The 23,528-nt window shown below is 42.1% G+C and overlaps 1 protein-coding gene across 2 annotated transcripts in view; it reads left to right on the forward strand.

Annotated features, from left to right (window-relative positions):
• Positions 1-18,026: 18,026 nt before the first annotated feature.
• Sltm (SAFB like transcription modulator) overlaps positions 18,027-23,528 on the forward strand; it is a 46,805-nt gene continuing 41,303 nt past the window's right edge. For both annotated transcript variants that reach the window (XM_059268201.1, XM_059268202.1), the window contains exons 1-2: positions 18,027-18,305; positions 19,196-19,283. In XM_059268201.1, the coding sequence (XP_059124184.1) occupies positions 18,138-18,305; positions 19,196-19,283 (256 nt within the window). In that variant the 5' untranslated portion in view covers positions 18,027-18,137. The remainder of the gene's footprint in view (positions 18,306-19,195; positions 19,284-23,528) is intronic.

Raw genomic sequence — 23,528 nt, forward strand, 5'->3', positions numbered from 1 at the left:
GGGCACAGCATGTGGAAAATCCTACACAGTGTGCACATTGGCTGTCACTGATCCATTCATTCTGACAGCGTTTGGAGCATGCCAGAACAGACTGAAGAAAAGTGAGCCAGGAAAGCATTTCCTTAACAAAGCTTGTCCACAAAACAAAACAACAACAACAAAAAGGACAGATACAAGAATTTTCATAGCCTTATTCTTCAGCTTTTCTTACAATAGCCACAAACCATGAATGACCTAAATGTCTATGAGAGGAAAAAGAAAAGGAATCTTTAACTGGTAAATTCAGACAATGTAACATCACACAGCAGATTACAAGAATGGGTTATTGGCACATATACCAACATCATTTTACACACTGTAGTATGAAAGAAAGACCCCAAAAAGAGTAAATAGCATCTAAATACATCATAAATGTTAAAAATTACATACAGAATTAATTGACTATGACATAACTCAGAAGAGTGGTTATCTTGGAGGAGGTGGATACTGACTGGAAAGCTATGTAATGGAGTCTTCCTGGCTGCTAAAAATGTTCTCTGTCTTGAGTTGGATATATTTGAACACACATAAAGCAATGTTCAACAGGGGATCATGTGTACAACAGTTGTTTCATTAGATTTGATCATCTAGGGCTGGAGAGATGCTCAGTGGCTAATAATGGCTGTTCTTGTAGAGGACCCAAGTTTGGTTTCCAGCACCCACATGGCAGCTCACAACAATGTGTAACCCTGGTTCCAAGGTATCTAATGACCTCCAAGGACACTATACACACATAGTGCACAGACATACATGAAAGCAAATTGTCATACTCATAAAAATAAATACTGTAAAAAATTCTATTGCCTAGTGACTTTATAGCCATATTAGTTTTTGTATAGTCTATGATGTTCACATGTTGGAAAATTAACAGCACATTCCTTCAAATCTGTCCCTATCAATAAGCAACAGATGAAAAATATGCATATATACATATTTGTTGTTGTTTGTATTACAGAAGAATGTGTCATGAACATTTCCTTTGTTTGTGAATGTTTTCTATCCTAAATTTTTCTACAAACATCCAGATTTTTCCCATAGGCAAATGATCTGTTTCTACTGTGAACTGTGTATTCGTTATGGCAAACACAGTCTGCTGCGGCTGACAGACCCCCATTAGTGCTGCAAAAATTTAATTCTCAGCCGAGCATTGGTGGCGCACACCTTTTGTCCCAGCACTGGGGAGGCAGAGGCAGGAGGATCACTGTGAGTTTGAGGCCAGCCTGGTCTACAGAGCGAGTTCCAGGAAAGGTGCAAAGCTACACAGAGAAACCCTGTCTTGAAAAACAAACAAACAAAATTATTTCTCAATGCAGGGCCAGCTCTCGTTGAGGTGAATCTCTGACAGCTTGCAACTGTACTACCTGGATTATGAAGTCTCCTAGGCCATAGTAAAAATGAGGCTGGAGGATCACCCATGCAGCTTTTAAGGACCAGACATGAAAATTGCTTACATCAGTTCCACCCACATCCCATTAGCCAAACTGCTAGGGAGGTTTCAGCCTAACTGCCTCAGCACCAGGGAGAAGAACACACATATTTCCCTGCAGCTCTCCATAGGCTGTGAATGTATAGCTCAGTATGTCTGGCAGAGGTAAGGCCCTGAACTCGGTCTCCAGCATCCCAAAAAGGTAAAAAACAAATGAATGTAAGGTTAGTGATGGACAACAGAGAAGCATCCCTCATCCCTAATATGTGGCAGATACAGGAAAAAAGAAAACGTGGATGGAAGGAGAGGCCTCCTCAAATTCCCACACAGAGATAATTCATAATCTCCAGACACCTATCCAGAGAAGAAACATTGTCACCCTCCTTTCCTTTAATGCAGTAGTAACACATATGTATTGTTCCTTTGTAAACTAGGCTGACACCCGTAGCAGGGGCACTTACAGTGGGACAGCTGCTAACCAGTGTGACCGACTTCTGCCTGGGTGAGGACCATGAATCAGATGGATTTATTATGAACCTGTTTTTCCAGTTGTAAATGTTACTCTAATTATGTGGTTTAATTATCTATTACTCAAGTCTAAGAAATATAAGTTCCAAAATTCAAAGAAAAGTCTTCACCCCTTTGAAGAGCCACAGCTAGGCCTGCTTCACGGAAACTTCAGGCAGGCTCACTGAAGCCTTGGGAACAGGACAGCTGTGGAAGTATGGCCGTGGAAGGGCCGGCTCACCCTGCAGCTGTGCCTGCCTCACCTTGCCCCACTCCAGCTTTGAAGTAAAATCAAAGGCAACGGAAGGCCTGCTGTTCTGGTGCTCCTGGCCTGGAGAGTATTCATTTCCTTGGACAACTTGGTTTCCTGACCACCATGAAGAATAAAGGTAGGCCTCGAGGGACCGTAGTTACTCCTACTGTTGTACACACACACACACACACACACACACACACACACAGAGAGAGAGAGAGAGAGAGAGAGAGAGGAGAGAGAGAGAGAGAGAGAGAGAGAGTTTACAGCTTCTTATAGGTTTAATAACAGCGGATTGCTTGTGTGGTCACTCAGTGTTTGAACCTAGACAGGCCTTTTGGTCAAGACTGGTTCACTATACATTAAAAGATTAGTCAACATCTTTATGTTTGAAATGTAAATGTTCGAAAATGTGTCATCAGTGAAACAGAGTCAAAGCGGAGGTAGTCACCACCCCTCCCCACAAAAGGGGGATAAAAATCTTAGCTGAAATGTGCAGCTTCCCACATAGGTGGCAGTCATTAAGAACGGCCAGCCGATCCTGTCCGGCAGAATCTTCTACAGATCTCACACTCTAATAGGAATCTTCGAAGTAATTATTGTCCAGTCATATTTTCCAATTCAGACACTTCTGCCTTCATGAGACAATGAATCTCTGCCTCCATGGCTAGAGGAGTGAGTTTACATGGAAAGGTTTAGAACAAATTTAGAGATAGGTAAATATCAGACAGAGAAGACCAATTCGCACTTTGTCTAGAAACAACTCCTGTACATTTATTCTTTAAAGTGTTTGTCATACTTTAAAAAAAAAATCTTAGTTATTTCAAATGGGAAGTCATAAGAAAATGTGCACATTTTAAATTGCTTGGAGATAGGAGTCTAAGCGGAGGCTCTAGAAGGCGTGGGGACACATGGATCCTAATCTGAGAGGGTGGAGATGTGGGCTTTTACTTTTACTTTTTTTTTTTTTTTTTTTTGAGACAGGGTTTCTCTGTGTAGCCCTGACTGTCTTGGAACTCGCTCTGTAGACCAGGCTGGCTTCAAACTCACAGAGATCTACATGTATCTGCTCTTGAGTAATGGGATTAAAGGCCTGCAACACCACTGCCTGGCCCTAGATGTGGGTTTTCTATCTCCAAGTGGATAGTGATTGGTGATTAAAGTCCAGATGGTGGTTAAGGTCCCCCTCTACCATAATGAAAAGGTGGGGTGTGTATCTAAGAGTACAAACTTCTGTAAGTGTGAACTTTAAATTGACTAAGGACAAACACATACTTTATTTAGTTACGCAGTAAGAAAGCTGGATGTAAGCAGTGCACGGTGGGCATGGATGATGATGCCAGCGAGCAAGCACCATCTTTATCCTACACCATCTTTGTGTCACCCTGTCCTGAAAGATCACAAGTACCCTTCCAAGTCTGTATGTATGCTCTGGTAATAAAAGGGCAGAATGATGACATTCAAGTCTTCCCTTTGCCAGATGCCTTATTTATTTATTTATTTATTTATTTATTTATTTATTTATTTACTTACTTACTTACTTACTTACTTATTTATGCAGTGCTGAGTATTGAGCTGAGGCCATTTACATGCTGAGCAAGCACTCTACCACTGAGCCACATTCCCAGCCCTGTCAGGTACTCTGAAGTTTCTGTCTACATATATAGCTCATGGTCCTAAACTGTGGCACATGGCTCTTCCTAACGTCAGAGAAAAGAATTGGGTGTTTGATCTTCCCATATAGAAGAAAACTAGAGAAAGAGGGATTAAATGGGCATGTATTGACTTGGTCTCTAGTACCTCCTCCAGTATAACCCTGAGTACCAAAATGTTTGAATGAAGGTAACAGGAAGGTGTTAGCTTAGAAGAGAGTCTACAGATGAAACAGGATGTTACAGTGCTGAGTAGAAAACTGGAGGATGGCAATATTGCTGACTTTGAGGGGAAGGAGTTTTAAACAGGCATTATCATCAAAAACTGAGTGGGTGGTTGGCATTTGAAATACTTACAAGCTTATGTTATATTTTAGTGCTCAGCAGGTGACAGGAGACTTTAGGAAGAGCAAATGCAATGCAGTAGTAGGGACAGGAACCATGTCAAAAGGAGCTCAGAGGAAATGGAAACGTGAGGAAGAAACAGCGAATGTAGATAGCTCTTTTGGAGAGCTCACTGTAAAAGGAAAGACAGGAACAAAAAAATCCGATTTAAAAACATCACTACGTAGACAAGGATGACCGTTAATTTCTGATCCTAAGTGCTGGGATTACAGGCATGCCCCTCCATGCCCGGTTTTACAAAGAACTTGAGATGCAACCCAGGGCTTCATTCATGCTAGCCAAGCATTCTACCAACTGAGCTATATCCTCAGCCAAGAATAAAATAACACTTGAATTTCCCTCCTCTTTACTCTCTGTCCTCATCCTCTTTTTTCTCCCCCTCCTCTTCCTCCTCTTCCTTCCAGTGCTGGGGGTAGAACCCAGCTGTACCAGCCGGGCAATGGTGGCACACACCTTTGATCCCAGCACTGAGGAGGCAGAGGCAGGTGGATCTCTGAGTTTGAGGCCATCCTGGTCTACAGGGTGAGTTCCAGGACAGCCAGAGCTACACATGGAAACCCTGTCTCAAAAAAACAAAAGAAAACAAAACAACAACAACAACAAAAGAATTTCTGTCCTTCTCCTACTCTGCAGTTTCTTCTGTTCCTCCTTCCTCCCCTCTTTCTCCTCCTCCTTCAGCCTGCAGGTGGAATCCAGGCCTCTTTCATACACTAAGCAAGGCCTCTGTTCTTACCATATTCTGGATCCTTGTGGCTCCTAACTTTAAACTCAACTCTGATACCATTTTTTAAAAAATAAATTTCCTTTACCTGACTTTAGCACCTGAGTTAATGGGATGATCCCCCATTGACCTAATGACTAAGGCCTGTGGACTGTACGTCTGTAATCCATCCCTTCGTACTCCACCTCACTCTTTACAAACTAAGAGCTCCCTAACTGGTCTTGCTGCCTCCTTTCTCAACACACCATGCATGAGAATCCCCCTGCTGCTTCTCCAGACATGTCTCATCATCTCTCCCTTGCAACACACATGCAGTTTCCTGACTGTGATACTCTTTCAAGTCTCCAGTTTCCCTACACACTGATTCTGCAGCTTCAACTCATCACAACATCTTTTTAAAACTCAACTTTAGAGGTGCAGCATGCTCCTGAGACTGTTAAAAAAAAAATGTCTGAAACTGTTTGATGTCCAGAAGCTTCTGCTTTTTGATGGGTAGTTATGAGAAATTGTTTCATGTCCAGAAGCTCCTGCTTTTGATGGGTAGTTATGAGAAACCTCCCATTAAGGCCACATCAAACTCAGAGTTACAGATGTTGGCAAGTTGGAATTGTCTGGGTGAATATGGTAGCCCTGGCTGACCTGGACCTCAATATGTAGAGCATGCAGGCCTAGAACTCACAGAAATCAGCCTGCTTCAGCCTCCCCAGTACAGGGATTAAAACCTACTCCTCCACACATTACTTTGGTTTTTTTGTTGTTGTTTGTACAGGGTTTCCCTGTGTAGCCCTGGCTGTTCTGGAACTCACTCCTTAGACCAAACTGGCTTTGAACCCAGAGATCTGCCTGCTGGGATTAAAGGGGTACACCACCATGCCTGGCTTATTTGTTATTTTTAAACAGAATTAGTTGCTTTAAAAAAAAATCACCGGGGTTGGGGATTTAGCTCAGTGGTAGAGCGCTTGCCTAGCAAGCGCAAGGCCCTAGGTTCGGTCCTCAGCTCTGACAAAAAAAATAAAATAAAATAAAATAAATAAAATTAAATTAAATTAAAAAATCACCAATATGATATTCTTTCAGCCTTCTGAGTAGGAAGCCATAGATCCTCTTTGACTGGGACGATCTAAGGGTTATGTGTGTTCGCATTACATTATTTATCAACTAAGTATCAGTCAAAAGAAACATCTTAGTCTTTAGAACCGGGCTCTCAAAGCTGTTACTGTGTTGCTACTGTTTGTTACAAAGACACTTTGCCTGTATTAAAAGGGATAACAGTAAGTGCTTTTTGTTGTTGATATCAAATGTTTACAAAGTTGGCAGTTAATAGTAACATTTGTCAAATACTCTTTCTAAAATTATGCTTGTGAATTTTTTTAATCTAAAAGGGAGGGGGGGCTGGGGGGTTAGACAGATGTAAGAGCACTTGCTGCTCCAGGAGGATTGGGGTTTAATTCCCAGCATTCACAGGGTGGCTCACAACTGTTTGTAACCCCAGTTCCAGGAGATTTAACACTTTCTTCTGGCCTCTGTACACACTGAACACGCACATAGTACACAGATGTGCATGCAGGCAAAACATCCATTTACATAAAATAAAAATATAAAAAAAGAAACCTCACCCTAGATTCTACCTTTCATTAGGAATGTTATTTTAGAACCCTTCATTCCCACACACCCCCTCTTTCTTTCTCCGGCTCATGTAACCCAGGTTAACCTCAAACATGCTATGTAGCTGAGGATGAACTTGAAGTTCTGATCCTCCATTCTACCAAATGAATGTCTCCAGCTCCCCACAGCTCTATCTACCTCTGTCTCAGTTCAGTATTTATATTTTGTCAAGTTACTTTACTTTTTCTTTTATTTCTGAGTGTGAGTCCAAAGATTTCCATACACTAGGCATGTGCTCTACCAGTGAACTACACTCTTCATGTGGCAATCATATTTCTGCTGTCCTTTATAGACTTATCTCCGAAGGTTATCTCAAAAATATACTTCAGTTTGTCCTTTTTCCAATCATATAAATTAAATGTCATAATCTATGATCTTTTCTATTTGTTTTTTTTAAGATTAAAAAAACATTCATTTACCATTTATTTGCACATGTATGTGTCTATGCACATTCACCTGTGTGTGGGCACATGAGGAAACAACAGGTTAAAGTTAGGTATCTTTTTATATTCCAAGCCATCTCCCCAGTCCCTGTACTTCGTTTCTTCCAACATCATTTTGGTTAGATGTAACCATATTGCTGTAGGAAACTATAATTGCTTCATACTGAGTACTACTAGAGAATATGATTGCATGACTGTACCACAATCTGTTTATCCACTTTCCTGTTAATTGACATTTGGGTGGCTTCTGAGGTGTGGCTTGCAAATACTGCTGCTATGTGCACAGTCATGTGTTGCTTAACAACAGAGATATCATCTGAGAACATGAGTGATTTTGTCATTATGTGACCATCAAAGAGAGTACTCACACAAACCAGATGGCTATGGTGTCACTGGGTAATACAGCCTTTTTTTTTTTTTTTTTTCAACAGCTTAAAAAAAAAGATTTTGCTGGGCGGTGGTGGTGGTGGTGGTGGTGGTGGTGGTGGTGCACGCCTTTAATCCCAGCACTCGGGAGGCAAAGGCAGGTGGATCTCTGTGAGTTCGAGGCCAGCCTGGTGTTCAAAGCGAGTTCCAGGAAAGGCGCAAAGCTACACAGAGAAACCCTGTCTCAAAAAAAAAATTTTTTTTTTATTTTTTAAATCATGTGAATGCTTGTGTGTCTGTGTGTGTGCAAACAAGTGCAGGTGCTCATAGGGGCCAAAAGAGGGTGTCAGATCCTTGGGAACGAGAGTTACAAGCGTTGTGGACAGCCTAACGTACGTGTAGGAAACTGAACTGGGTCCTCTGCCAGCGTGGTAATATTCTTCCCCACTCAGCCACCTCTCCAGCCCTGGTCAGTGCACTCTTATAGACCACCAAAGACTGAAATAGTATGTGACACATGACTGTATTTGTTTTTCAATAGAGCATGTATTTAGAAGTAAATCTCTGGGTCAAAGAAACATGTACTTCTGTCATTTTCTTCAATAATCCTAGGTGCTTGCTAGGATTCACCTATATTTTCTCTCAGCACTAATGAGTTCCATCCATACCATTATTTATCCTCTCTGATGTAGATATTACACTGGGACCTAAAGACAATGCATCAGTTTGAATATGCTAACTATGATTTTCATGCACATTTTAATTATATGAACATTTAAATAATATTTAAATACATTGTTATATTATACTTATGTATGTCAATATGAACTTTGAATTTTCATTTTGATAAAGTACTTTTTTAAGTCTTGACTATTTTTTACTGAAATTTAAAAGAAATTATCATTATTAATTATTATCATTATTGAGACCAGTGTCTCATCATGTTAGCCCAGGCTGGCCTCAAAAGAATATGTGGTTTCAAACGATGTTGAATTTTTGATCCTTTTCCCTCTGCTGAGCCTTCTGTCTCTGCTTTCTGGGTGCTGGGGCTACTGGTGTGCAACACCACACCCAGTTTTATGCAGTCCTGGGGATGGAACTCAGGCTTAGAGCACACTAGACAAGCCCCCTGCCAATGGAGTTGCCTCCCCTAAGGGCAGACATTGTTTTGTTTTGTTTTCAAGACAGGGTTTCTCTGTGTAACAGTCCTGGCTGTCCTGGAACTCACAGAGATCTGCCTGCCTCTGCCTCCCAAGTGCTGGGATCAAAGGCGTGTGCCACCACCGCCCCACATGGGCGGGCAGACATTCTTAATCACACTGCTGTCATCTCTGTAAGTCTTTCCCTTTGTTGTTGGTGCTTTGGTGGGTATTTATGTCTTTTCCTACCACAAAATCCTGACCACACACTTTCAAAATGGCTTTGAGGAGAAACATCTGTGAACGAGTAATGTGCTCCTCCCTCTGGCAACTCAGTTCAATGGAAAAGGATCCTTTGAAAAAAATTTCCTGGGCCAGACCTAGAATAATATATAGAACATAATAATGTCCCATTGTTGTGGAATATTTGTTTAACTATGCAAAGATATATTGCCACCACTGCCCAGCTAAGCCTCCATGTCCTTATTTGGGAGCTGGTTGGTGGCTCAAAGGAATTCCCACTACATCCCATCTCCAGGTTACCTGTCACAGATCACTACGCACACTCTGATGACACTTTGCGTGTCTTTTCACTCACATTTCTCTCGTATATCTGCACACTGAAACTGGTAGTATGTGGGTCCCTATATTCTTTGCATGATAGTCTTTATTTATTTATTTATTATTATTTTATTATTATTATTATTGAAACAGGGTATCACTATGTAGCCCTGGCTAGCCTGTAACTCTTTATGGTGACCAGGGTGGCCTTTAGTGTGTGCCACCATACCTGGCTTAAAAAAAAATCATTATTTTGAGCCAGGCATTGGTAGTACACACCTTTAATCCCAGCACTCGGGAGGCAGAGCCAGGAGGATCTCCATGAGTTCGAGGCCAGCCTGGTCTACAGAGGGAGATCCAGGACAGGCACCAAAACTACACAGAGAAACCCTGTTTCAAAAAAAAATCATTATTTTGATTCATATTTAGATCTATGATCTACATGAAATTGAGTTGTGCTTTGTGTAAGGTAGCAATCACAATAGAATTCCAAGCTGAGGCCACCCTGGCTTGGAATTCCTTATGTGGCCCAGATGAGCCTTGATTCATGGTAACTATTTTGTCTCCATGTAATTCATTAATAAGAAAAAAAAATCTGTCTTTCTACCAATGCTTTATGGCATCAATTTGGTAAAAAAAAAAAAAAAAATCAAGTTCATGGCGCTGGAGAGATGGCTCAGGGGTTGAGAGCTCTGATTGTTCTTGCAGAGGACCTGGGTTTGGTTCCCAGCACCTACAATGGGGCTCACAACCTTCTGTAACTCCAGTTATAGGTGGATCGGCCATACTTTTTTTGGCCTCTAAGAAAAGTGCTTGCATGTGCTTACATACAAACAAGCCAAACACTCATATGCATAAAATAAAAATAAGTCTTTAAAAAAATATCAAGTTCATGGACCTGTTTTGGTTTTCTCTATTTTGTCCCGTTGGTCCATTTTCAGTATCTGTTAATTCCACACTCTACAATATTACTGCTATACCAATATTTATATGTATAATTCAGCTATTATTTGGCTTAAACAGGCTTATTGTGAAATGTTATCATTTTTCCACAGAGAAAATATTTTCCAGTTTCAAATAACCCTGGATTTTTGAATTATAACCTGTTTTTATGTTTAAAAAAACCCAATAATACTGATACACATCGATCAAGTGCTGATTGTCATTCTTTCTTTAAACAGTTTTGGTAGCATGAGCGAGGCCTGAATTTGATCAAGAGCAAGAGAGAGCAACAGCAAGAGTGAAAGAGAGATTATTCTTAGACTTTGCACCCCATATAAAATCCAAATGAATTCCTCTAATCATACTACAAATAAAGAGGTTAGTGTTTTCATTGTAATTATATTGAGTAAGTAAGTTTAGAATGAACTGATACCTTTACAATATTGAATGTTTTACATCTATGAACTGGATGTCTCTCCCTTTATTTAGGTCTTTAATTCTCCTGATACTGTTTCACAGTTTCCCATGTAGTGACTCCCACAGGTTAGTCTGTTACAAGACACTCGGCATTCTTTTTTTTTTTTTTTTTTTTTTTTTTTTGGTTTTTCAAGACAGGGTTTCTCTGTGTAGCTTTGCGCCTTTCCTGGAACTCACTTGGTAGCCCAGGCTGGCCTCGAACTCACAGAGATCCGCCTGGCTCTGCCTCCCGAGTGCTGGGACTAAAGGCGTGCGCCACCACCGCCCGGCTCAGCTTTCTGAGTTTTGGAGTGCAGGAACACACTGCTACACCCAGTGTTACTGTTGTTTTTGTTTCTCCCCAAATTTTATTTTGTTCAAAGATGATGCAATTGGTTATTCTATACTGATACTGTGTCCAGAAACTTGACAAATCATCCCCAAATCTCAAAAACCTTTACTGATAACATCTAGATAGAGGCTTGTGAATCTATTGTTATGGCCCTACCCTCGCCCCACCCTGCCCAGTGGCTGCTTCGATATGAAGTCACCATGGTGGTATGTCTCACCTGGAGGCACAGGCCTGTCAGCCCTTTCCGTATATCTCTCCTTCCTGTGTCTTTTGCTTTTTATAAGGCTTTATTTTTATTTCTTTCTAATTAATTGATTAACTAATTTTGGTTTTCCAAGACAGTGTTTCTGTACATACACTGGCTGTCCTAGAACTTGCTCTGTAGACTAGGCTGGCCTCGAACTCACAAAGATCCACCTGCCTCTTCTGGGATTAAAGGTGGGCACTACTGCCGTGCCAAGCTTCCTTCCTGTATCTTAATGATCATTCCTTCTCTGCCTGTCAGGCAAGATTTTAACCCAGATGAACTACCTTATGTGATTTCATATATCCCACCCTCATTGCAAAGAATTCCTTTGTTAAGCCTTTCTTAAGTTATTCCAGTTTGCAGTCCCTGTCCTGCAGTCCAGAATACTGATTGATATTCCTCCGTCCTCTCCACCCTTGACTCGACATAGCCCCCACCAGTGTGCTTTGCTCTTGGTTGATCTGTACACGGAGGATCAAACCACGGGCCTCTCATATGCTAGGCAAACACTACCTCTGAGCTATACCCCATCCCTCCTGTGGTCTGTTCTTCTTGCCATCCACCCAGGAATGGAGATTGAGCCTAGGGCCTCATGTATGATAAACAGGTACCTTACTACTGAGCCTTTTTTCATTTTGAGAAGAGGTCTCACTGAGTTATCCAGTCTGGCCTTGAACTCTCAAGTTGGTAGGATTACAGGTCTGGGCCAGTTCACCATTCATTCATTCTTGTTCATTTATTCTTACTCACCATTCAGACCCCAGATAGCCAGACCTCTTCATTTGTATTTTTCTACTGAAAAAAACATGCTGGCCAATTTCCTAGTTTTATTTATATCATTGTCTGGTTCTAGAATTTCTTATTATATAGATCAAGCTGTCCTTAAACTCACAGAGATCTGTTGGGGATGGATTAAAGGCATGGACCACCACATCCAGCCTTTCTGTGGCTTTTTTTCTTTTTTCTTTTCTTTTTTTTTTTTTTTTTTTTCGAGACAGGTTTTCTCTGTGTAGTTTTAGTGCCTGTCCTGGATCTCGCTCTGTAAACTAGGCTGGCCTTGAATTCACAGAGATCCGCCTGGCTCTGTCTCCCGAGTGCTGGGATTAAAGGCGTGTGCCATCCCCGCCCGGCCTTTCTGTGACTTTTGAAGTTTTGGTTGCCTGCATCTTCACTATCTGGTCATTCTGTGTGCAGAGCCAATGGTCTTTTCTGCTGTTGTCATTTATTCTACTTTCCAGTCACTGGCTCTTGCCTCCTGTGATCATGACTGGACACTAGGCCTTATAGGTTGTAGTATTCGTAGAAATATTTGTGAACAAAGGTAAAGTTTTATATCTAAATATAAAGATAACTTATATTTGCTCTACCCAAGTAGTGGTGGCACTAATACTACAAAGGACATGGGTACTGGGGACATGGTGCTGTTTTCAATATGGTATGATATATAGATGCAGTCTGTCACCATGTGAAGAGTCCCCACGGCAACTCTTATAAAGGAAAGCATTGAACTGGGGCTTGCTTACAGTTTCAGAGATTCAGTCCATTATCATCATGGTGGGGAGCGTGGCAGCATGCAGGCAGACATGGTACTGGAGAGGTAGCTGAGAGTCCTACATCTTGCAGGCAACAGGAAGTTGACTGAGACACTGGGTGGTATCCTAAGCATAGGAAACCTCAAAGCCTGCTCGCACAGTGACACACTTCCTTCAGCAAGGCCATACTCATTCCAACAAAGCCACACCTGCTAATAATAATATGAGATTATGGGGGCCAATTACATTCAAACTACCACACAGTCCTTGCAAGATTTCTTTGGTTCAAGTTCATCTTTGGTTCCAGAGTGCAACACATCAGCATCTCAAAACAAAACTTGAGGTGACCTCTTTCCCAGGACAGCCTTTACAGTCTTTTCCCTTCACTTTACATCCTTAAAAACCACTTCAGAATGATGTTCAGTGTCTTAACAGCTTTTCAGCATTAACAAATACCTTTTTTTTTTTTTTTCACCTCAAATGGTGGGTTCATCTCCTTAGATTTTAGTCTCAGTCTCTGTGTGTCCTCCCCACTTCTCTCTCTGGTGCAGGGAATCAATTACTAGGTCACAGCTCACGCTAGGTAAGTCCACTACCTGCCACTCAACCACATCTTTGGGCCCCTAAATATAGCTGAGTAGGCATTTTGTGTATCATCTGCCTCCTCTGTCATTACCAGAAGTTCCACACTTTTCATTCGGACAACAATACAATAATTCATTTCCTGCCAAGAGGAAATAGCCAGGACAAGTAAAGACATTTCAATACAAGGAAGACTTACAAGCCTATCTTTGGGTAGGTGTCAGGAGCAATGATGTACAGGAAGGTGAGAAGAAGTCTCAGACGTGAACAGTATAAATTGGACCTTAGCATTTTAAAAAGGCAATGGATTTGGAATCATTCAGGATCTTCAATTTGGTCTATGCTCTTGAACTAGTTATTGACTTCCCTCTTTCCTGAGATGAGAGCTCCCTAATGTAGGCTGACCCTGAACTCTCAACCATCTACAGGTGTGCACTACTATGCCTGACTTACTGGCACACTTAACTTTTCTCTCCCATAAAATAATCATTCAATCCATTTCTAAGGGTTATGTTTTAAAAATATTATAGGCTTTCAGGGTACTATGTTCTACTTCATTTCATGGGCTACAGTCATAATCGTATGTGTCTTTTTCTGACCTATTGATGTTTTGGTTTGATATAAAAGCTTAATAAACAACAAGTGGCTTTATATAAAAGTATATTGTCATATCATTTTCCTATATTATTACTATTATTATTATTATTATTATTATTATTATTATTATTGTGCGTGTGTATGATGTGTGAATGTGGGCATTTTGTGCTATGGTACATGCCTGGAGGCCAGTGGATAGCTGTGGAGTTGATTCTTTCCTGCCAACTTGACATGGGTTCTGGGGATGGAACTCATCAGAGTTCTGGGGATGGAGGCATCAGAGTTCTGGGGATGGAGGCATCACAGTTGGTGGCTTAAGCACGGTTACTTGGCTACTTGGCAAGACATTTTGCTGGTCCTAGATTGTCAGTCTTTTTTTTTTTTTTTTTTTGGTTTTTCGAGACAGGGTTTCTCTGTGTAGCTTTGCGCCTCTCCTGGAACTCACTTGGTAGCCCAAGCTGGCCTCGAACTCACAGAGATCCACCTGGCTCTGCCTCCCAAGTGCTGGGATTAAAGGCGTGCGCCACCACCGCCCGGCTATTTTTTTTTTTTTTTTTTTTTTTTAAGACGAGGTCTCACTGTGTGGCCCTGGCTCATCTGGAACTCTTTATGTAGACCAGGCTGGCTTGCACTCACAGAAATCCACCTGCATCTGCCTCCTGAGTGCTAGGGTTAAAGGTGTGTGCCATCATGCCTGGCTGATCATTCCTTTTTGAATAGTATTCTTTCTTCCTTTCTTCCTTCCTTCGTTCCTTTGTTCCTTCCTTCCCTCCCCTCTTTTTGGGAGGGGGGTGTTTTGAGACAGGGTTTCTCTGTGTAGCCCTGGCTGTCCTGGAACTTGCTCTGTAGACCAGGCTGGCCTCAAACTCAGAGATCTGCCTGCTTCTGCCTCCCAAATGCTGGGATAAAATGCATGTGCCACCATTGCCCAGCTTGAATAGTATTCTTAAAAAAAAAAAAATAATGTACTTAGGGCCTGGCATGGTGGTATACACCTTTAACCCCAGCTCTCAGGAGGCAGAGGCAGGCATATTTCTATGAGTTCTAAGTCTACCTGGTCTACATAGAGAGTTCCAGGCCAGCTAGGGCTACATACATAGTGACTTACTATGTAAACAAATTGTATTTATTATTATTGTGTGTGTCTTGAGTACATGGGGGTGCCTGAGCCATGGAGCACCTGTGGAGGTCAGAGAACAATTTTTTGGAGTCTCTTCTTTACCTCCACCTTTACAAGAGTTTTCAGGCCACCAGGTTACTTAGCAAGTGCCATCTTGTTGGCCTTCAAACTTACTATTTTATTTTATTTTTTGGTTTTTTTGAGACAGGGTTTCTCTGCATAGCTTTGGAGCCTGTCCTGGAACTTGCTCTGTAGACCAGGTTGGCCTCGAACTCACAGATCCACCTGCCTCTGCCTCCTGAGTGCTGGGATTAAAGGCATGCACCACCATCACCTGGCCCTGAAACTTATTTTTTATTTATTTTTTTGGTTTTTTGAGACAGGGTTTCTCTGTGTAGCTTTGCGCCTTTCCTGGATCTCGCTCTGTCGACCAGGCTGGCCTCGAACTCACAAAGATCCGCCTGCCTCTGCCTCCCAAGTGCTGGGATTAAAGGCAGAAACTTATTTTTTAAAAAAACTTGAACAGTATAATGAATAACTTTACCCACTTGGCTTCACTGGGGATCAAGTGTGGGACTTCGGGTATGTTTGGCAAGCACTCTACCAGTGAGCATCATCTCCAGCCATCACCGTCCTTTGCTTTTCATCTGACTAAATAACACTTTACCGAACTTGTTTCCCCTAATTGTTAACGTCTTACTACATTTATTTTTGTATTGCTAGCATAATGTCATTTTTTCTTTCTCTAATTATTTGCAAATAAATTGCAGGATCGATGACATTATCTACTTCCATTAGGGGTTCTCCACAAAATCCCATTGTATTCCACATGTTTAACATTGATGGGATGACAAAACCTAATCAGTTGGTTCCAACTGTCCCTTTACTATTGCCCCTTTCTTTGAGCCACGACTCAAATAATAAACATGCAGTATGTTTGTCATGTCTCTGGTCATTTTTATCTCATTGCTTTTATTTTCACCATAGTGTTCTTTTGAATAGGGAAGAGCAGATAACTTACTGAGAGCTAAAGATAATCTGTTATTTACTCCTTACCAGATTCATGGTAAGCACTCTCTGTATTTTGGAAAGTGAAATCTTTCTCAAGGGTATCAGATGAGAATACACAGTTTTCCAAGATTACTCCATTATTAGTGGTCTTTTTTCCCCTTAGAAGGAAACAGCTGAATAAAAATTCATTCCCTTTGAATATATCATTAATCTGGAGTTAGTAATTAGATCCCTGGTTAAAAGTATCCACAGAAGATGATCCGCAAGAGGGAGACCAATGATAGAATAAAACCTAAGGTTTACTGCAAACATGGACAACAGGTGTTGGCCCTTAAGCAAAACTCAACATCTTAATTTATTATGAAGGGATGGAGTGAGGTGCAATTGGTCTGGAAGATTAAGAACCTTTGAATTCTAAAATTTTGTGAGTATGAAACCCATTTGTAGTTTAAGACAGTTGAACCCAGGAACAGGAGGTTTGGATACTAGCACAGCTCTGCCACATACAAGCCATGTGAACTTTTGTAAGTCATTTCATCTCTTCAAGTATCTGGGAGATTTACCTCACAGAGTTGGGAAGGACTATGGGGGTTGTTATATCCAGAGTTCCTTAAAAGTCATAAAGAAAGAAGGGCAGTGGGGGTACAGGCTTTTAATCCCAACACTCAGGAGGCAGGAGGCAGGAGGCAGGAGGCAGGAGGCAGGAGGCAGGAGGCAGGAGGCAGGAGGCAGGGGGATCTCTGTTGAGTTCCAGGCCAACCAGGGCTTACACAGTGAGTTCCAGGACAGCCGGGTCTACACAGAGAAACTCTGAACCCGAATAAATAAATAAATAAATAAATAAATAAATAAATAAATAAATAAATAAATAAAAATTTTTAAAAATAAGGAAAAAGCAAAAAGAAAGCCAAAAAGAAATACCGAACTGTCAGGTATGATTTTATAACGTCCGGTTTTCCTCCATTTGAGCTAATTGCATCAGAAAAGGCAACCCAAAGTCAGTCACACCTCATCAATTTAAGTTTTAAAATCAGGAAATTGGAGAAAGGGGTAAAAATAAGGACGCAAACAAACAAAACCCACCACTAGTAAGCGTTAGTCCAGTTCTTGTGTATCCTACTTAACTTCATCGAACTTTCAGGTTATTCCATAAATGCTTATGTTGTGATGATTCATAATTCTGACTAAAATTACGAAGAGATACACTAGTACAGGCTGGTTCTCCACAAAGAGGCCCCTGTCCTTGACATTCTAAATGCTGAGGGCGCAAGACAGTACACACGGCATAGGATCAGGGAAACAAGTACTTAAAAACTAATCTCTTTTTGTGAACAATTTCATTGAGCCGTCACGTCCACCAGGGTGGATGGGCAAACAGGCCAACACGGAGAGGACGTTTTTCTGGTGGTTTTTAAGGGGCAGCCCTAGAACGAACTAAGCTTCAGGATGTCGCAGCGTGACACTGTCCCCTGGGAGAGCCAGTGGGCAGTGTCCTACAGGTCCCCGGGGGGCTCACAGCCTCAGGAGGTTTCGCTGGGCGTTCGGGGGCGGAACCCGCCGACCCAGGTTCACTGGTGTACCCCGACCACCTTTCCGCGATGATTCCGTGCTTCTTCCGGGGAGGCTTGGCGTGCGTACACGCCCCCTTCGCTACGGTGGAGAGACGCGCCTACTCTGTGTACTATGGGGTGCCTCTCACGTGGCGGTGGCTCCAGACGCGGGACGCGAAGAGAAGATGGTTAATGGAGAGGTGGGGACCGCGGTGCAAAGGACAGCGGTGCGGTCGGACGCGCGGGATGGTCCGGGGCCACGCCAGGGGCAGCGCTGCTGGTCGTTCAGAGCTCCGCCCCCGCCATGCTTGCTCAGTGCGCACGCGCACCCGTCATCCGGGTGCCGCTGCTGCAGGTTGCGCTGGGGCTGCGGGCCGGGGGGGGCGTGGTCCCCGCGGGGGGCGTGGTCAGCGGCTCATTGTGCGCAGCGTAGCGCGGCGCCGCTGGCCGCCCGGCCCCGGGTTGGAAGTTGGTGCTGCCGCGGCCACCGCCTCCACCGCCGCTGCCTCCTCCTCCGCCGCCGCCGCCCTGCAGCCCACTCGCTGCCTCGGCAGCGCGCTGCTTTCCCAAAATGGCTGCCGTTGCCGCTGCCGGGGCCGTGGCAGCCTCGGCCGCCTCAGGGCAGGCGGAAGGGAAGAAGATCACCGAGCTGCGGGTCATCGACCTCAGGTCCGAGCTGAAGCGCCGCAACTTGGACATCAACGGGGTCAAGACGGTGCTGGTCTCCCGGCTGAAGCAGGTGAGGCCCCGGCGCTGCGCGCAGGGCAGCGTAGGCCGCGCCGCTTGGTTGCTGCGCTTCCGCGGTTGCGGCGGACCGGGCGGCGCCTGTGCGTGCGGGGCGCGCGAGGCCGGAGCCTTCGCGACAAGCCTGGCCTTCCAGCGGCCTCGCGAGCCGCCGCTGGTCGCGCCCCCCGCGTCTCCCTCGGGACGTCCTCTCGGTCGGCGCCGCGGCCTGCCGAGGGCGGTGCTGCAGACCCGGGGCGGCGCTGGGTACCCCGGCCTGCGGTCGGTGCGCAGCGCGTGCATCGCTCGGGCTCCGAGGCGATGGTTAGTTTGCTGACTTGGCCGAAGTTACCGTTTAATTGTGCCCAACCGTTTCTTCGCCCCTGTTCGGAGAAATCGGTAGTGGGAGTTGATGGGTGGATGAGAAGGAAGGTTTGTCTTCTTCCCCTGGGCTTTTAGTTGATTTATTTTTTTTAATTTTTAGTTTCTGATTGCATCAGCATAATCATCTTACGTTCTCAGCTCTGCTAAGCTTTCAGGTTTATTCACGTGAAGCCTTGGAATCGGAGAGGGGAACAAGTGTACGCAATACACGTTAGGAAAACTCTTCGTTATTTAAGTAGCTACAAACTTTTCTGTAATAGAACATTAGATTCTTGTTCAGTATATATGTGACATATAACTATCGACTCGTTGGAATTTCAAGTTCCATGACATTTTGATACTTAATGATACCCCCACCCCCACCCCCATGTAGCATAATAACTCGTTTGTGAAGTCGGTTTGTAAAATAACTGGCAATTCTAATGTCTTGAGACTTGAGGTTTGCTAATATATTTTCATTAAATTTTTATAAAATAAGTTTAGATAGTTTGTGTAGCATATTAACTTCTCTTTCTAATGTAGGCTATTGAAGAGGAAGGAGGCGATCCAGATAATATTGAATTAACTGTTTCAACTGATACTCCAAACAAGAAACCAACCAAAGGCAAAGGTTGTTACGAGTTCTGAACATATTTTAAAATATACTTTTGGTTATATAACTTGGCTCTGCTCTTGTACCACTTGCCCTGTTTATATAGTGCTACTCTTTGCTGTTTCCCTCTGGCACTCTGCCTTCTTGGGTCAAGGAAGAAAAGTTGCTGTTACCAGGCTCCGAGTAACTTGTAGCCTTTTAGATTCGGCTGAAGTTGACTAGAAAGTGAGAAAGTTCTTTATTGATTCTGGAGAAAAGCACAAAGTTATGTTGCATACCGATCCTTCATAGTAGGACGTACTAAAGAATAAAATAACAGTTGGATCTGTGTCTACCTTGCCCCACAATTGGCAGAGTCTTGATGAAATTCCTACCACACCTTTCCTTGGCTCTTTGCTGTTCTTTCTAGTGTATTAAAAATTCTGTAACCTTTATGTTTAGTATTTTATTTGACATACTGGTTATTTTGCATTTATTCCATTATGCAGTCTAATAATTTTCAGTGAAATTCAAAAGACATCATCAGTCATACTAAAGGCAAAAAAACGCCACAAATAATTAGGTTTTTTTTTTTTTAATGGTTTTTCGAGACAGGGTTTCTCTGTGTAGTTTTGGTGCCTGTCCTGGATCTAGCTCTGTAGAACAAGCTGGCCTTGGAACTCACAGAGATCCACCTGACTCTGCCTCCAAGAGTGATGGGATTAAAGGCGTGCGCCATCACCACCCGGTAATAATTAGCTCTTCAAGAAGTTTTAAGCTTCTTTTGTATGGGGATACTAAAGGTTTTTAATGTCATAACTTTTAAATTTGATTTAGGTGAATTTCCAAGGGAAGAATGATTGCTGTGAATAGCTAAAAGTAATTTTCAAATGCACATCTTTATAATAAGTGGGAATTAGGTACTGTTGAAAACATCCAACTAGTGTAATCTTATTTGAATAATTGCAAATTCCCCCAACCCCTCCCTGCTTATGAAGGACTATGGCAGAGGGTAGACAACTAGCTATCTGATGCCTGGTCTCTATAGTTTCTAGACAGAATAAGTCATGGACTTCTGTGGCATTTTGTTATTGTAACATAACTTTGCTGCTGTACCTGGTCTATACAGGATTGTAATGGGAGTAAGATGATTGAATAGGCCAGGCAGTGGCAGTAGTGCACGCCTTTAATCCCAGCACTCGGGAGACAGAGCCAGGCGGATCTCTGTGAGTTCGAGGCCAGCCTGGTCTACAGAGCGAGTTCCAGGACAGCCAAAGCTACACAGAGAAACCCTGTCTGGAAAAACCAACCAACCAACCAACCCACCCACCAAAGATGATTGACTAGATTAATCTAAATAGAAGGGAACCTTCAATTTTGACCTTAAGCACTGTGTCTTAGGACCTGGCCAGCTTACTCTTTGAGATTTCTTGATTCAGGAGTTCCCTGGGTGTGCTGATAGAAATTAAAAAAGGAGAAGCATTTCCTGGGTCAGTAGTTATGGCAACATGGAGATAGAATTTAGAAGATTAACAACATTATCTTGAAAATCTGTGGATTTAAACTTGAGAGATACATTGGTATCACCTTGGAACCTGCCAGTGAAGCAGTTGTTTCATAATGGGAAAGAACTATGACAGGAATGAACATGTTTTGTATAGGTTTCTGATTCACATCATTTATTTGGTGTATTGTGATAGCTTACAAGCCATGTATTAATCATAGTCTCAAGTCAACTTAATGATTTTAGCATTGATATGCCATCTGATTTATTCAGTTAACACATGCTTTTCTTGTTGGATTTTGACATTTTTTTCTTTGTATTTGTAGTTCTGGGCATATACATACATACATACATACATACATTCAATCTATCTTAAAAGGATGTATGTTCAGTCTGGAGGTAAAGCTCACTGGGTCAGCCCGTGGGTTCAATCCCTGTCACTCTCCTCTCCTCTCCTAAAATATGTTAAATGATTATGCTCAGGGAAGAGGAAAAGTGGTCTATAATCTTATATATAGAATTTTTTTTTATGGTTTTATGGTATTATATATAGAATTTTTAAAAAGCATAGTTACAAGGGCAAAAGTCTGTGGTATTGATCATGTTGTAGTGGGTTCTGGTATTTGTAATAACATGTAGCTAATATCAAACAGTTTGCATTCTGGATTAGTTCTCAGTTTCTTTACAGTCTCTTTCCTGGGAACTTTTTAATAAGTAACCTAGATGAAAGCTTCTCCCATTGAGAGTTACTATCGTATTACTTGGGTGTGTGTTAAGAAAGCTGTTAAACAGGTAGAGCCAATGCCTCCCTGCCTTGTTTCAGATACTGTATCTGATTTCTTCTAGATTTTCAACATTCAAAATCACCTCTAAACTTCAGCAAATTATGTGTTAGCAAATCAATGCAGCATTTAGAATTAAATATCATTAATTGGTGTTGAAACTAATTTTCAGTGCATATAGGCTAAAAAAAAAACAAAACAGATGTAGGATTTCCACCTATAGGAGTAAGTATAATTTGTAATTTTGGTTTGGTCAAGCATCTGATATCTAATATTTTTGTGAGAAAATAACACAGATTATATTATGTGTTTATTTTGTAAAACTTTAAAAAATTATTTAGCTGGGTGGTGGTGGTGTATGCCTTTAATCCCAATACTTGGGAGGCAGAGACAGAAGGATCTCTGTGAGTTCGAGGCCAGCCTGGTCTACAGTGTGAGATTCAGGACAGGCACCAAAACTATACAGGGAAACTCTTGTCTCAAAAAACCAAATATATATATGTATCAACTAAGATAATGTACTTAGTAGCCTTAGAGCACATTTTGAGTAGTTCAGTCCCAGTGAGTGGTTGTTCTGCCCTGCTACCTGCTTTAAATTTTAGTGTGTTGAATGTTAGTCACTAACAAAACTATAGTGAAAGTTGGACTTTGAGCACAGGATTGTCACAGGTGTTTCTTAGGTGCCTGCTAGACTGAAAGATCCAGTGTAAGGATCAGTGAAGTCCCAGGATGTAGTCTTTACACCGCTAACAGCCTGGGGCAAGTATTTTGTGCTCAGATGTTTGTGGAATAAATTCTGAAGGCTGTTTGGAGAAGTATTATTTTCTAAAGTACTTCTTGCTGCCTGTTTCACTTGTACATTTGTAGGAAGCATTTACATCAGGCATTTTATCTCAGGAGCACAGTGGTTTCTCGTGATACACTCACTATCTGAAATATACTTTGAGAATGCACAGCTCACTGCATTGTTCTTGTATTTGTTACCACGCCTTAGCTGCATTGGAAAGCCTCCCGACCCTTGCTGGAATAGCATCTAGTGTCAGGGATCATATGTTGTTTTTATTTCAGAACAGGCTCATTTGTCTCAGCCGTTAAAACAGTGTTGTTTGTCATTAAGGTACTCTTGCACATTTTTCAGCTATGATATCAAGTATGGTATATAGCTAGTTGATGCCAGTATAGTACTTTCCTGCCAGGGCAGTCATCTTAGGTGTTCAGAGGCCGAAGAACTCATGTAAACTAAACTGTTGATCATGCATGAAGTGCAGAAAAAAAAGTCATTATTAGTGTTGATGGCATGAGATTTTAATGAAAAGATTGAATGGCGGCTTAGAGTGCATGTGGATTATTGATTATTTAATCAGTCATTCTTCTGACAGAATGAAAGGACCTCAGTGTTTTACAGCTTCTGGAGTTAACTGTGCATGCAAATCCTAAGCTGCATAACATGAGTCGCCTTTGTGGCAGCCCTTCTCCTCTGCAATAGTAGTTTAGTGTTTTCCTGGTCATAAAGGTGAAGTGTTTTTCTTTTTTAAATTAGATAATCCAGAATAATAAAAAAAAAAAATAGCTCTTAACCTTACCACCTTGAATTTGTGTTTAAGTATTTTTTTTTTTACTTAAAAATTTTTCTTTAGATTTTTAAAATTTTATTAATTTTATCAGCCAGTCTGTGGTGGCACATGCCTTTAATCCCAGCACCTGGAGGCAGAGGCTGGCAGATCTCTAAGTTTGACACCAGTCTTGTCTATAGAGTGAGTTCCAGGCAAGGGCTGCATAGGGAAACCCTGTCTCGAAAAACTATTTTATCTATAGGAGTTTTTGCTTGCATGTCTTTATGTACATCACATGCATACTTGAGGAAGTCAGAAGAAGATGTTGGATCTCTTGGAGCTCAGAATCTGGAGTTATAGATGGTTGTGAACACTGTGTGGATGCTGGGAACCCAGCTCAGGTCCTCTAGAAGAGCAACAAGTGCTCCCAGCAGCTGAGCCACCA

Source organism: Peromyscus eremicus, chromosome 7, assembly GCF_949786415.1.
Source record: "Peromyscus eremicus chromosome 7, PerEre_H2_v1, whole genome shotgun sequence".
In the NCBI taxonomy this organism is placed as follows: domain Eukaryota; kingdom Metazoa; phylum Chordata; class Mammalia; order Rodentia; family Cricetidae; genus Peromyscus; species Peromyscus eremicus.